The 12,909-nt window shown below is 46.3% G+C and overlaps 1 protein-coding gene across 4 annotated transcripts in view; it reads right to left on the bottom strand.

Annotated features, from left to right (window-relative positions):
* DPYSL2 (dihydropyrimidinase like 2) overlaps positions 1–12,909 on the bottom strand; it is a 92,682-nt gene that overhangs the window by 62,104 nt on the left and 17,669 nt on the right. For 2 of the 4 annotated variants that reach the window (XM_063139592.1, XM_063139593.1), the window contains exon 1: positions 10,114–10,190. The exons of the other annotated variants lie outside the window; for them this stretch is intronic. In XM_063139592.1, coding sequence (XP_062995662.1) covers positions 10,114–10,152 — 39 coding nt within the window. In that variant the 5' untranslated portion in view covers positions 10,153–10,190. Of the gene's footprint in view, positions 1–10,113; positions 10,191–12,909 lie in introns of those variants that run through there. 4 annotated transcript variants of the gene reach the window in all.

The raw sequence follows: 12,909 nt of genomic DNA, 5'->3' as shown, positions 1-12,909 counted from the left end.
CAGTTTCACACCACTTTTGTAGTGGAATATCCTGCTTGGTGTAGATTAGGCCTAGGAAACAATAATATGTCTTTAGTTGCTGCCTCATTTTATTGTTAATTTTATGGTTGCCCTGCCTATTTTACTGATATATTTGCTGTTTGCTGCCTTGGAACCTATTGCATATGTGTTGATATAGAATTGTTTCAAATACATTTTTTAGAAAAATAAATGTGGCGGGAGTGAGTGTAAATATATGCTGCAACCATTTTCAAATACACAGAAGGCTGTTATGAGATGAGAATAGCCAGGCATGAAACAAAGAGAGGGAAGGGGAGTGGTCATAGATGAGATGGAAAAACACAGCTTTGCAAGCCCAGAAGAGGTTCAATCCCTGCAATCTACCTGACAATGTAGAGACTAAGGCCATAGCTAGACCTAAGGTTTATCCCTGGATCGTCCAGGGGTCAAACCTGTTCATCTAGGTGACACACAGGGGATCCAGTGCTCAGGCAGGGGCGAACCCTGGATGATCCCAGGATAAACCTTAGGTCTAGCTGTGGCCTAAGTCACTGCAATCCAAATAAACCACGCTTTCCCATCCTGTTCTTTAGCTTCTTTGGACTTCAACTCCCATATCTCCAGCCTGCATGGCCAACGGAGAGGAATGTTGGATGTTGAAATCCGAAACATTTGGAGGGCACCAGTTTGAGGAAAGCTGGTATAGAGAATCCAAAGCGAGAAGAGCTGACACTAGCAATTTCTAGGGCATGTCTCCACCAGCCCTTTCTTCCGGGGTCCGCCCTGGATTGTCCCTGTGTGTCCAAATGATACACAGGGGATCCCTGGGGCAGGCAGGGGATGACCCCTGCATTTTCCCAGGCCAATTGGTGGCCCAGTTATCTTGATTTTTGTCACAGTCCCGGAACTATCCCAAGGACTGTGGCTGGTGTGCCACGCGCTTCTGGGGCCTGAAACGGGCATGGCTCCATGCCCATGGGGGGCGGGGGCAGCAATTTCACCATCCAAGGAATGGCGGGGGGTGAGCACGGGGGGAGGGGGGTTACCTTTGTTTTTCACCGTGCGCACACGGCTCCTCTTTTTTTAAAAAAAGGCAGCCGCAACGTCCCTGTTTCCTTCCGGGACGTCGCGCGGCCATCTAGACGCTATGGGAGGATCATGGCAACAGGGAAGATTACAATGCTCCCCCCTCCCTCTACACACTTAAGCTGTAGTCCTGCCCAGGGAAGGAACTATGGGAAGAGATGCAGGTGAGAAGGGGAGAGAGGAAGGTGTTGTGTTTCTCAGAACACTCCTGCTTTCAATGGGAGGCAAATGACGAGGCTTGCTAAATAATCCACAAAGCTTTTATTAAGCAACAAACATCTCTTCTACCTGAAGGGAGCCTAATCTCTTGGAAACGACCCTCTAGGCAAAACTATGCAAACTGTTCAAACGGACAATTGTACATTCAAGAAAGAATAGGAAGCCCCTTCCCAAACGCCCATAACTTCAGAGAGCCTGGTGCGGAGACAGGTTCTGGTGCAATCCTAGTCGGACCGACTTTCTCAAGCCTTCCTTCCGCTCTGGATGTTTTAGCTTCCGGCGGGCCCTAGCATCGGCTAGCTTGTCGGGACACTCACCCCTGGAAGAAAGCTCACTTCCCACTGAGTGTGTAGAATTTGGCCTTGAGGAGATCAGCTCTGGAGAGGGCTGACTTCCAACTGGAGCATTGCCCGTGAGAGCTTCCTCCCCCACTGGTACAGGCTGGCTAGTGTCTGGTGCCACCTCCTCTATTTCTGAATCTGATTCTGATTGATTACCTGAAACACCTTCTCCCAAAACAGGGGCAGTAGGGTTAGACACGACAGAAGGCTGCCAGAAGGGAGAAGTGTAACATCCACTTGTAGTCCAATTGTGGAGAACCAATTGTGCAATGATGGGCTATTCATTTTTGTTAATACTTTTGTACCGTGCTTCATTCTCTCTTGTTTAGTGCTCAGTTGTTGGATTTGTTTAGTTTATCTATACTGTTTTATTTTTATTTATTTATTTATTTATTTATTTATTACATTTTATTGGATATTTATATACTGATAGTTCTACTACCTACTTATCTGCCAACATTGGGGTTATTTGTAATGGTTTCTATTGCATATTTGGATATTGTTATACTGATTGCTGTTGGATACCTTGTAAATTGTATTTATTGTTATTCATTCCTTATGTCGTGAGACACTTCTGGCACAATTTTGGGGGGAAACAGGCATACAAAGTGGCTCACCTACCTCACAGGGTTGTTGTGAGGATAAAATGGGGAGCCATCTTGGGTTCCTTGCAAGAGAAAGTAAGATGGGATATAAATGTAATCATAAATAAGGAGACACAAATAAAAAGACGGTGGTGATGGTGATGGGGTAAGGCAGCCATGGGTCCTTATATAAGGGAAATAAACATCCCTTTAGAATCAGGAAGGGAAGAACTATACCTTTCCAACATGAGTATTACTAAGGTGTTAGCTTATTAAAACCTTTCAAAACTCAAACTGCAGCACATTTTAAAAAATAATATTTATTTACAGGACTTTTGGGGTACCTTACAGGACAGCGTCTTCTCTAGATATCGGACAAACACAGAACACATAAAATCCTGTTTCCGGTAAAATGCAACATAAAATGCAAAGTAAAGTTTCGGCTATTGGGCGGTTTAGAAATATAACTAATAAACAAATAAACTACACACAATGAAACTATTGTGTGTAAACTACACACAATAAACTACACACATTGAGCAGGGGGTTGGACTCGATGGCCTTGTAGGCCCCTTCCAACTCTGCTATTCTATGATTCTATGATTCTATGATTCTATGAAATATCGAAAGCCAGAGAGCAATAACTACAATTAAAACATGCCCAGCCTAAACCAAACAATGACAACATCCAACCACCAGCACTCCCAAAAACCTTGGGAGGGAGATCCAAAAACTAGGGGCCACCATCCAAAAGGCCCCGTGTGTAATGCCTGCCAACCTAACTGAGCTTAATGACAGGCCAACGAGCGGGGTCTTGAATGAAGAGATCAAGGCAAAGGCTTGCGTCTAACTAAAGGCTCACTACCCAAAGACAACCTTGAACACACTCCCAAAGTGAGAGGTTCCAGAGCTCAAACCTGGTCAAAGTTACCTACTCTTACCTCAAACTCCTTTATCCTAATTCCAAAACTGGAGGGTAATTGGCCTTGGTCAGTAATTAGTTTTGAATTGAGCCATCGAGGACCTTTTCTTCTGCCCCCAGACTGTGGAACGGCCTGCCAGAGGAGATTCGTCAACTTAACACTCTCTCTCTCTCTCTCTCTTTCTCTCTCTCTCTGAATTTAAGACAGCTTTAAAGACTAGCCTTTTCCGGCAGGCCTACCCAGATGAATGTTAAACCAACATTTTTTAAGATGTGTTGTTATTTTGATGTTGTATTGGTTTTATATGCTCTTTCAATTAACTTTATGTATCTGATTTATACTGTATTATTGTACTAATGTTGTTCCCCACCTTGATCCAAAGGGAGAGGCCGGTAAGAAATAAATATATTATATTAGTAGTAGTACATGTTAGGTCTTTCTCAGTGACACTGTACACTTGGCTGCCTAAGGGACATAGTAAGCAGGCGCATGACTTTACACAAATGGGCAGGAGAGGCCCATCTCCACACACCTATTGGCTCCATTCACTGGCCAACTTTAACCCCTCAGCTTGCATTAACAGCAACACAGCGATGGGAAGGTGGAGTTACTGATGTTAACTGAAGTCACCCAGTGGGTTTCCATGGACAAGTGGAGACTCGAACCCGGATCTCCCGACTCCCAGTCCAATACTTTAGCCACTACACCACACTGGTTCTGTGTTGAGGAAAAGGATGAGCAACCATTGCAGCTGGTGACAGTGGCAATGAGAAGGACCCACCAAGGGAGGCTGCACGCAGAGGAGGCCTTGCCCTCAAGACTCTGGAGCTGGCAACATCTGCCATGGCTCTTCTCTTACTTATGCCCTTCTCTGCTGTCTTGTTTGCCTGAGGTACAAGAGGGGGCAAATCTAGACGGAGACTCAGGCTCTGTTCCCCTGGGGCCTAGTTCTCGCTGCGGTGCGTGGGCTGTATTATTTCAGACTACATGATGAGACTGCACTAATGAACAATAATAATGTATGTAGAAAACTAGCATCTCAAGGGAAAAGACTCTAGGGCTAGCCTTTTCCTTGACAACCTAGTTTTCTATGTGTGACAATTTAAATTATTATTAATAATAATACTGTATGTGACAACAATAATAATAATAAATGACTATGTAGAAACATTCAATAATAATAATAATTTAAAAATACTGTGTGTAGCAACATTCAGTGACCACAATCACTCGTGTGGTCAAAGTAACAAAGAATCCTGTGGCACCTTAAAGATGAGCAAATCTATTACTATGGCATAAGCTTTTGTGGAGTGGAGAACACCTCCACAAACACTTATGCCATAATAAGTTTGTTAGTCTTTAAGGTGCCACAGGATACTTCGTTGGTTTTGCTGCAACGTAATAATACATCTTCCCCTGTGGAAACTGATTCATGTCGTACCAACCTACAGACAGGATTGTAGGGTTGCCAGACTGCCAGCCTATTGTCTGGGGCTGGCTACAGCATATTCCTTTGGTCCAATACAATCTTCAATAGTCACCCAACAGTTTCCAGGCCCAGGACAAGGTTCAGGCTCTCACCTGTAAAACTCTAAAAGGCTTGAGAGCTGGGTACCTTAAGAATCACTTTTTCCAATATATTCTGCCCTGTTTAGTCCCATCAACATCAGAAGTTGCGCTCTGGCTTCTCAAAACAAGTGATGGGCCATGGTTGCATCTACAGGGCAGGGCGTTTTTAGTTGTGGTACTTACGTTGTTTATTTATGTAAGCACTTTATCCCCCCACTCTTCAAAACACTCCATCCCTTCTCCGCCAGCCCACTTAGTAGAAGGGAGGATTTTGTTTTGTTTTACTAGCCTGCTAAGAGGCTAGTCATCCATTTTTCGATACTTGTCGTAGAGGAGGGATGAAGCCAGAATGGAGAAGATATGAGCCACTTAGCAAGCCAGTAAAAAAAAAAAACCAACTTCCTGTAGGCTAGTAACTTTTGCAGACTTATACGCAAGGCTGATGGTTCTAGGAGTCTCTGTACCATGTAGGTAGCTACCTAGACTAGGTAGATTTTATGGCACATCAACAAGTCAGGCCATGCGTTTTTCACTGCTTGCTGTGTTTTTCTACAAATACTACCTGTACACAGTAAGGACATCACAATTAATTGCTGAGCACGGGTGAGTGGGTGGGTGTTCAAATGAAGCCTTCTCCCATACAAGCTTGCCCAGTTCCTAAGATATTCTGGAGAGGCCCTTCTTTCAAGAGCGTCATCTTCAGAGGCATTTTTGGGGGAAACCCAAAGGAGAGCCTTTTTGGTGGTTGCCCTCAGCCTTTGGAACTCTCTCCCAAAGGAGCCAAGTTTGCTCTCTTTGGTGTCCTTCTGCTGGTAGCAAAGACTGCTTTATTTAAGAAGGCCTTTAACCTGTAAGTGGGTCAGATGGGTCGGGTGTAGTGCTGGGCCAAAACCTGCCCCCTATTTTCGGGATCTGTCTCTCTCCCTGTGAAAGAGGCATTGTTTTTTCTGCCTCTTTTGCCGGGGGGGGGGGGGGGGAATTCAGAGATTTTTTTTCTCCTTGCGCAGGGGAACAGGATTCCAACATACCTTTTTTAAATGTAGCCGGTTGCTGAGGACCCTTCTTCCTGGTTTTTTTTTTTTTTTTTTAGATTTTCACAAAACAGCAACATCTTCCTTCACTTCGCCTTTGGAGGAGCTCAGCAGTTCTCAGTGAACGCCTATTGGAGACCATGTGACCTCACCCTCTTCAATAAGCTTTCAGGAAGAACTCCTGGGCTCCTGAAAATGCCAGGGGTGTTTTAAACAAAGAAAAAGAAAAAAGATGACCCGGCAACACCTGGCTACATTTTTAAAAGTATGTCAAAAACCTCTCCCCAAGGAGAAAACTCCAAAATTCTCAACTCTCCCAGCCCCTTTTGACTAGGTTTTCATTTTCCCTCCACCTGCCACGAAATGCTGAAAATAGGATGGTCGAAATTTTCGGCACAGCACTAGTTGGGTGCTGTTTTTAATTACATATTTTTGCTGTAACTGTTATGTTTGCGTTGCATTTTAAAGTATTGTTTTAAGGAATTTTAATTGGTCCCGTAAGCCATCTTGGGGGCCATTATTTCGGTAAAAAGGCGGAGTACAGACAAAATAAATAAAGAGCTGCAGGGTAGTTGCTAAATAAATAAATTGCTACTCCGTGAGTTAACATGTGCCTGGGATGACATTTAAGTCTCCCAGCCACATGGGTGAGTCAATCCGGTTGGGTCCTTTAAATGTTACTCCGACCACGCAGGAGCTGTTCATACAAAAGCAGGGTTCCCTCAGAGACAGCGTACAGGTTGATCAAATGCTCTGGAACCTAAAGCAGGAAAGATGGGGCCTATTCAGCAACCACAACAGCAGTCCACAAACTTTGGCCAGCCTTCGTAGCCAGATAAAATGTGTGCCTGACACTGACTCTACCCTGATGGGAGGGTGCTGAGTCTTGTCCCTGCTGTCAGGCTGAATTTTGGAAATACTCTCAAATCAGTGAAACATCTTACTTTGAGTGTCTCCAAAGATCATCAAAATATTGGAGACACCCCAGTTTTTGCCACTGAGCTTGTTTTTCCAGAAAAAAAGGTCCAGTTGCCAGCGGTGAGCTGGTGAGCGCATTTGTGGATTCCTGCCCTACCCTCAAAATGAATTTTCAAACACTTATCATTTTAGGACAGGGTTTTTGGTGGGTTTCCTTACCTTTTAGGACATAGAAATGTGGGTTTCCCTATCTAGGTCTACAGATCATGTACGGTTAGTCTCTGGAACAGATGTCTGAAAACGCCCAGAAAGCAGGGATTTGCGGCCCGTAGACATGACGAGGAAGGTTCATCACGCACTTCTTCCCTCAGTAAACCAGTAGCAACCCTCTTCCCAAGGCGAAGGGGGTTGCATATTCATGGTGCTCACTCGTATTTCATTTCCGACCCCTTTGCCAAAAAGAACTGCTATGGGTCTAGATTTGGTTTTTTAAGGATTCGGTCCTAAAGGACATTTGAGCAAAAGCAATTCACCTTGAACGCAACAAGACTGACTTAGAATCACAGACTAGGAATGGGGCCATGTCAACCATCCAGTCCAACCCCGCACTTAATGCAGGAAACCCAGAACTAGAGTATCCCCAACAGAGAGCTGTTCAGCATGTGCTTGAAGACCTCCAGTGAAGGGCAGCCTCCCCCTTTGCTAATGGCTTCCACTGTCAAGCTAGTTACCATTAAAAAGTTTCTCCTAACATTCATCCGAAACCTACACTCCTGTAACTTAAACCCATTGGATCTAGTCCACTGGGGCGGCAGAGAACTAGACTTGGCCTTCTTCTATAGGGCAACCTTTCACGTATTTGAAAAGCACTGTCATGTCCCCTCTCACTATTCTCGTCTCCACAATAAACCAAGCAATTATATTTAAGAGCAAAGTCGTTCTCTGGGCATCCCTAAGAATAGTTCAATTTGGCACCTCTGCTGTGTGACATATAAACACAGTTAATCTGGATTATGTGAGCTAGGCCTTTAAGGGTGGTGGGCTTTCTGAAACGTGCCCGGTTTCAAGGAGTTGAGCTGTACCACTGGTCTTCAACCAGTTCCCCCCAACAAATAATTGAGCCATGCCTCTAGGTAAACTGGATTGCACCAGCCTTGTCACGACTTTAAGTTGCAGAGGGAAGGTCTCTGCAAATACACAGCAAAGGAAAGTGTGTAAAAACAGCCAAGGATAAAAGCACACCCACCCCAATTGCGAGTTAAGATTAAATGCGAATTCTGGAGTTGGGAGGTTGAAGGTCACTAGACAAAATGAATTCCAAACTGCATCCAGGCCCTTACAATGCCACACTTCTATTAATTGTTGGATGCAGAAGTGTTGCTTCTGGCAAAATTGGCCTCTACACTGCATCACGTGCTCAGTTCTTTTCCATTGTTGTAATACCATTAACCCTGCAGAGTTATTCTAGGTTGACACACCGAAATGAACTAGATCTCATCCACTTGCCCTCTTTATTTTAGAATGTTACTATCATTGCTTCGACATAATCAGTATCCGTTGATAAGAAACAAATCAAATATACATCCGAAGGCATGCATTGCCAATCAAACAGCTGTAGTTCAACCTTTCATAGATCTAACTTCTTTTTTTAAGGCTTTGGATCGTAAAATTTGGCGAAAGAATATTTATTTATTCATTACATTTCTATACCGCCCAATAGCCAAAGCTCTCTGGGCGGTTCACAATATAAATTCACTGACTCCACCAATCTGTAAACTGAGCTGGGTTATGTAAAAAGACTGCTGTCCAACCCCAGCAGTTGAAGATGCTTCACAAAAAAATCTATTCACACACACCCAGCTTTAATACTCTAAGAAAGAGGCTTGGCAGGAGAGATGTGAGCGAATGTGTCTAAGCTGTCACATAACTAATTTAGGGGCGGAATGGGGGCTAGAGAGTGGAATTAAGATTCTCCCTAGTTAGGGCAGATCATATTAAAATAACAAGCTGCATCTCCAACTAAGATCTTTTTATGATCCTATCCAACTGCTATCTGCTGATGCTCGCATGACAATCGGGTCCTTTATTAATGAGCGTCGGACTTTTATATAACTGTTCTCTTTCTTCTCCCGCAGGATTCTCAGCAGAAAGGAAGGCGGGATATTATGAATGACAGGAGAAAATCCTTCCAGAACAGAATTATACCCTATTTTTTGCCCCCTAAAAGAGCTGGGAAAATTAAAGGGGAGCGTTTGGAAATGTGGAGCAGAGGGCGGGGGGGGTGTCTCCTGTACCCATAAAGAACCATTCCTACCCCTTCTCCACTCCCCCATCTCCTCAACACGGTTTGCTTGCTGGGGAAGGAGTACAAAGATGAATTGAGCCAACCAGCCAGCCAGCCCATCTGCTCATGTCACCAGAGCGAGCGCCATTACCTCCTGCAGGAGGGGGGGGGAAGCCAGCCTTGTTCTGCAAGCACCACTTCCATTGTATAACTGAAAGGAGGGGGGGAGCTAACACCAGGAGAAAGGGGGGGGAGAGAAAAGAAATCTAAGAGCTCAGTCATATCCACCACTCCCCAAGCTTTGCTTTCACCCACACCCAACAAGGCAGGGGTGGGGCTACCAAAGCCCCCCCCATCCACCCCCCACAAGTAGGATTGCCATTAAGCCCCCGACTTTTTTTAACAGATAGATAAACAGGTATAATTAGAAATACACAAAACCCTTTGCTGCCTCACAACTGCTGCCAGATCCACATCCACCACCCTTTCGCATCATAGAGCTACTCCATGTCTCTTTTTTCTCCAGGGCGCAGAACAGCTTTGCCATGTCAGAATTTGGTTGCTGCTGCTTTTGAAAGAAAGGAAGGAAGGAAGGTTCTTCAAGGGAGACCTATCAGCAGCACTCAGCCAGGGTTATGAAACAGCCTGACCATGCAGCCATGGGACACCTTCTCTCGCTCCGTTTTTGTCTCTCCCACTCACTAGTCCCTATGATTCCAGGCGGGTTTGTCATGAAATCTACCCTCCCTTTGCTAGCAACGTCAAGTATCTTTGGGCAGCCACGAACAGCAGCCAGAGAGAGAGAGAGCAAGCGATCGCCTCCAGGATCATCTGCATCCGCTATGCACTTCCAAGGCAACCATTGTTCCTCCTCCGCCCGCACCGGTCCCTTTCCCGCCCCCACGACCACGTTCATTGTTTCTTTTTCCCCCCAAAGGAAAAAAAAATGCATTTATTTTAATCCGCGGCTGCATCCAAAGCAGGTCAGGCGCGCTCGCTTTCCCCCCCCCTTTTGACGGCAAAAGCTTGCACGCTTATTTTATGCGCGCGGGTTACCCCTACACACAAAGGGCTTGATCCGCATCGCCAGCCTCCCACCACCACCACCACCCTCGCCTCCAAGTGCTTCGGGCCATCACCGCACAGCTCGCCACTCACCGTGATGCGCGGAATATTTTTCTTCCCTTGATAAGACATCTTGCTCTTGGGAAACGAACTCCCACGCAATCCCCACGCAAAATAATAATAAGGATAACAACAACAATAATAAAAAGAGCCAACAACAACCCCGCTTTGCTGTGGATTCGGTTATTTGCAACAACGACAACAAAATGCACAATTTTGGGGGGGTTGTTTTCTTTTTAACAAAAAAAAAAAGGAAGAAAATAAGAATTTGAAAGACTTTTGTGTGCAGGATCCGCTGCTGCTGTTTCGTTTTTGCAAGAAAGAACAGACCGTGCAACGGGAAAGCTTTTGCACCCCCCTAAAAAAATTTTTTTGAAAAAAAAATCCCAGGAACCGGAGCACGATCGCGATCCCCGCGCGTCGCCTTTCCTTCCCTCTGCTCCAAACCCAGCCCAGTCTTAAGGCAAGAGGAGGAGATGGGAGACAGATTCCTCGCTACAGCAATCAAAGCCCGAGCACAAGAAAAGGCCCTGCTGCGCCTGCGCGGCCCGCCACGCCCTTGTCCTCCGTAGAGAGCGGGTCGGCCTGCTTCGAGCCCCGATTGGCCGCCGACGCCCGTGGTATGCAAATGAAGGCCGGCCGGCGTGCAATGGGAAGCGAGCGGAGCGGTAACATGTAAAGTGGCGCAATGAAGGAGCCACTGAGCGGCGGGCTGCAGCCTTTGGCGCTCGCCGTGAGCAGGAAGGCAGAGCGAACGAGCGACGTTGCTGCTGCTGCCGCCGCCACCATGATCACTTGGGATGCAGCAGTGTCAATAAGGAATGCAGGGGCGGGGTTTGCTTTCATCTTTCCACGGAGGATTCCAAATTTCTCTGTCGTAGGGTGGTTTATTCTTGTTGCAAGCCCGGTCAATGTTGGCCATTTCCCCTCTCCCGCTAAATGCCTGACTGCTGCACAATGCTGGCCTCGTGCAGCAGCTCTGGGTTTGATCCGGTCTCGGTGCGGAGTTGCATCCCGGAGCTGGAGAAAAAGGAGTGATCATCTGCAGTTCGGCTGCTAAGCGGCGGTCCACGCCCTGTTCTCGCTCGCCAGACAGGAGGGTGAAGGAATGGCTGGCTGTGCCTTTTCTCCTGCTGCTGTCTGGAGCAAAGCAACCTCGATTTGCATCCGCTGGGCTGTTTTTGCATTAGCAGCTGCTGCTGCTGCCGCGAGGCCAATTGGTTAGCGCGGTTGCAAAGGCATTGTTTGAATTTTGCAGCAGGAAATGGCATAAACCGAATAAAGACGTTGGCCATTGTGGAGCGAGGATCTATTCAAACGAGACCAGACACTCCCCAGTTATTTAATTTTGGTTCTCTGCCGAAAAACATATATATATTTTGCCTCTCCTGAAATAGAACTGAAATTACAGGTTGTATTGTAAAATTATCGATGAACGAGCCTCAGTCGCCTTCTAGCTTGCATGAGGTTATGGCAGCTGAAGAAGCCCACTGAGAAGAGAGTTGTGTGCCATTTTAAAAAGCACGTCTGGGCTGGCGGGGGTTGGTTGGTTCATCACTCCTCAGTGATCAAGGGATGACTGTCATAGAATCATAGAATAGCAGAGTTGGAAGGGGCCTACAAGGCCATTGAGTCCAACCCCCTGCTCAATGCAGGAATCCACCCTAAAGCATCCGTGACAGAGGGTTGTCCAGCTGCCTCTTGAATGCCTCTAGTGTGGGAGAGCCCACAACCTCCCTAGGTAACTGATTCCATTGTTGTACTGCTCTAACAGTCAGGAAGTTTTTCCTGATGTCCAGCTGGAATCTGGCTTCCTTTAACTTGAGCCCGTTATTCCGTGTCCTGCACACTGGGATGAGCGAGAAGAGATCCTGGCCCTCCTCTGTGTGACAACCTCTGAAGTATTTGAAGAGTGCTATCATGTCTCCCCTCAATCTTCTCTTCTCCAGACCAGTTCTTTCAGTCTCTCTTCCTAGGGCTTTGTTTCCAGACCCCTGATCATCCTGGTTGCCCTCCTCTGAACATGCTCCAGCTTGTCTGCGTCCTTCTTGAATTGTGGAGCCCAGAACTGGACGCAATACTCTAGATGAGGCCTAACCAAGGCCGAATAGAGAGGAACCCGTACCTCACATCATTTTATCATGTGTGGATGATCCAGGGAGGGTTAACCACCACAGCTAGAGCTTTTGTACACACACACACTTTATTCTTCACTTACACACTTTCATTCATTCAGGGATAATTCCAGAAAAACTAGTTTTAGGGGGCAAAATAGCACCAAAGACCATGTTAGGAGAACAAGGATTTAATCCATGCTGAATAGGACTTCAATCAGCCTTGCAAATAAGTCTATGAAAGTTAATAACATGCATTCTTTTCTTTGAACAGCCTGTAAAAGAGGCTAGTGGTCAATGAAGAGGGTAGCAGCCTGTTCTCCTGTTTCCGCCATGTGGAAGGCGAAGCCCTACTCTCCATAGCCAGCGTGAAAATACAAGCTGCCAACCCCTTACCAGGCTAGAAAAGAAATCGCCTGCTACCAAGGGAGAGGAGAGGCAGAGTGACCCGTCCCACCATTACCAGCTGGCGGGGCTTGGTGGAACGGGCTGGCTGATCTCTCTGTCCTTCTCTGCCAGCCTGCTCGCTTACCTTGTGGGATTCCTGGTTACCTATGGTGTGGTGTGAACCACAAGGCTAAACTTAAGGTACCGCAGAGGTGGGCAACCTTTTTTCTGTTGAAGACCACGTGCTCTCAGGGATAACCTGTTGGGGGCTGCTGCTGCTTCTCTCTTGCTCTCTGCTGCCGACACCACCTTTTTATATTCATGGTTG

This window comes from Elgaria multicarinata, chromosome 12 (assembly GCF_023053635.1).
Source record: "Elgaria multicarinata webbii isolate HBS135686 ecotype San Diego chromosome 12, rElgMul1.1.pri, whole genome shotgun sequence".
Classification (NCBI taxonomy): domain Eukaryota; kingdom Metazoa; phylum Chordata; class Lepidosauria; order Squamata; family Anguidae; genus Elgaria; species Elgaria multicarinata.
Note: the sequence above shows the minus strand (reverse complement) of the source record. Positions and strands in the feature narration are given on the sequence as shown.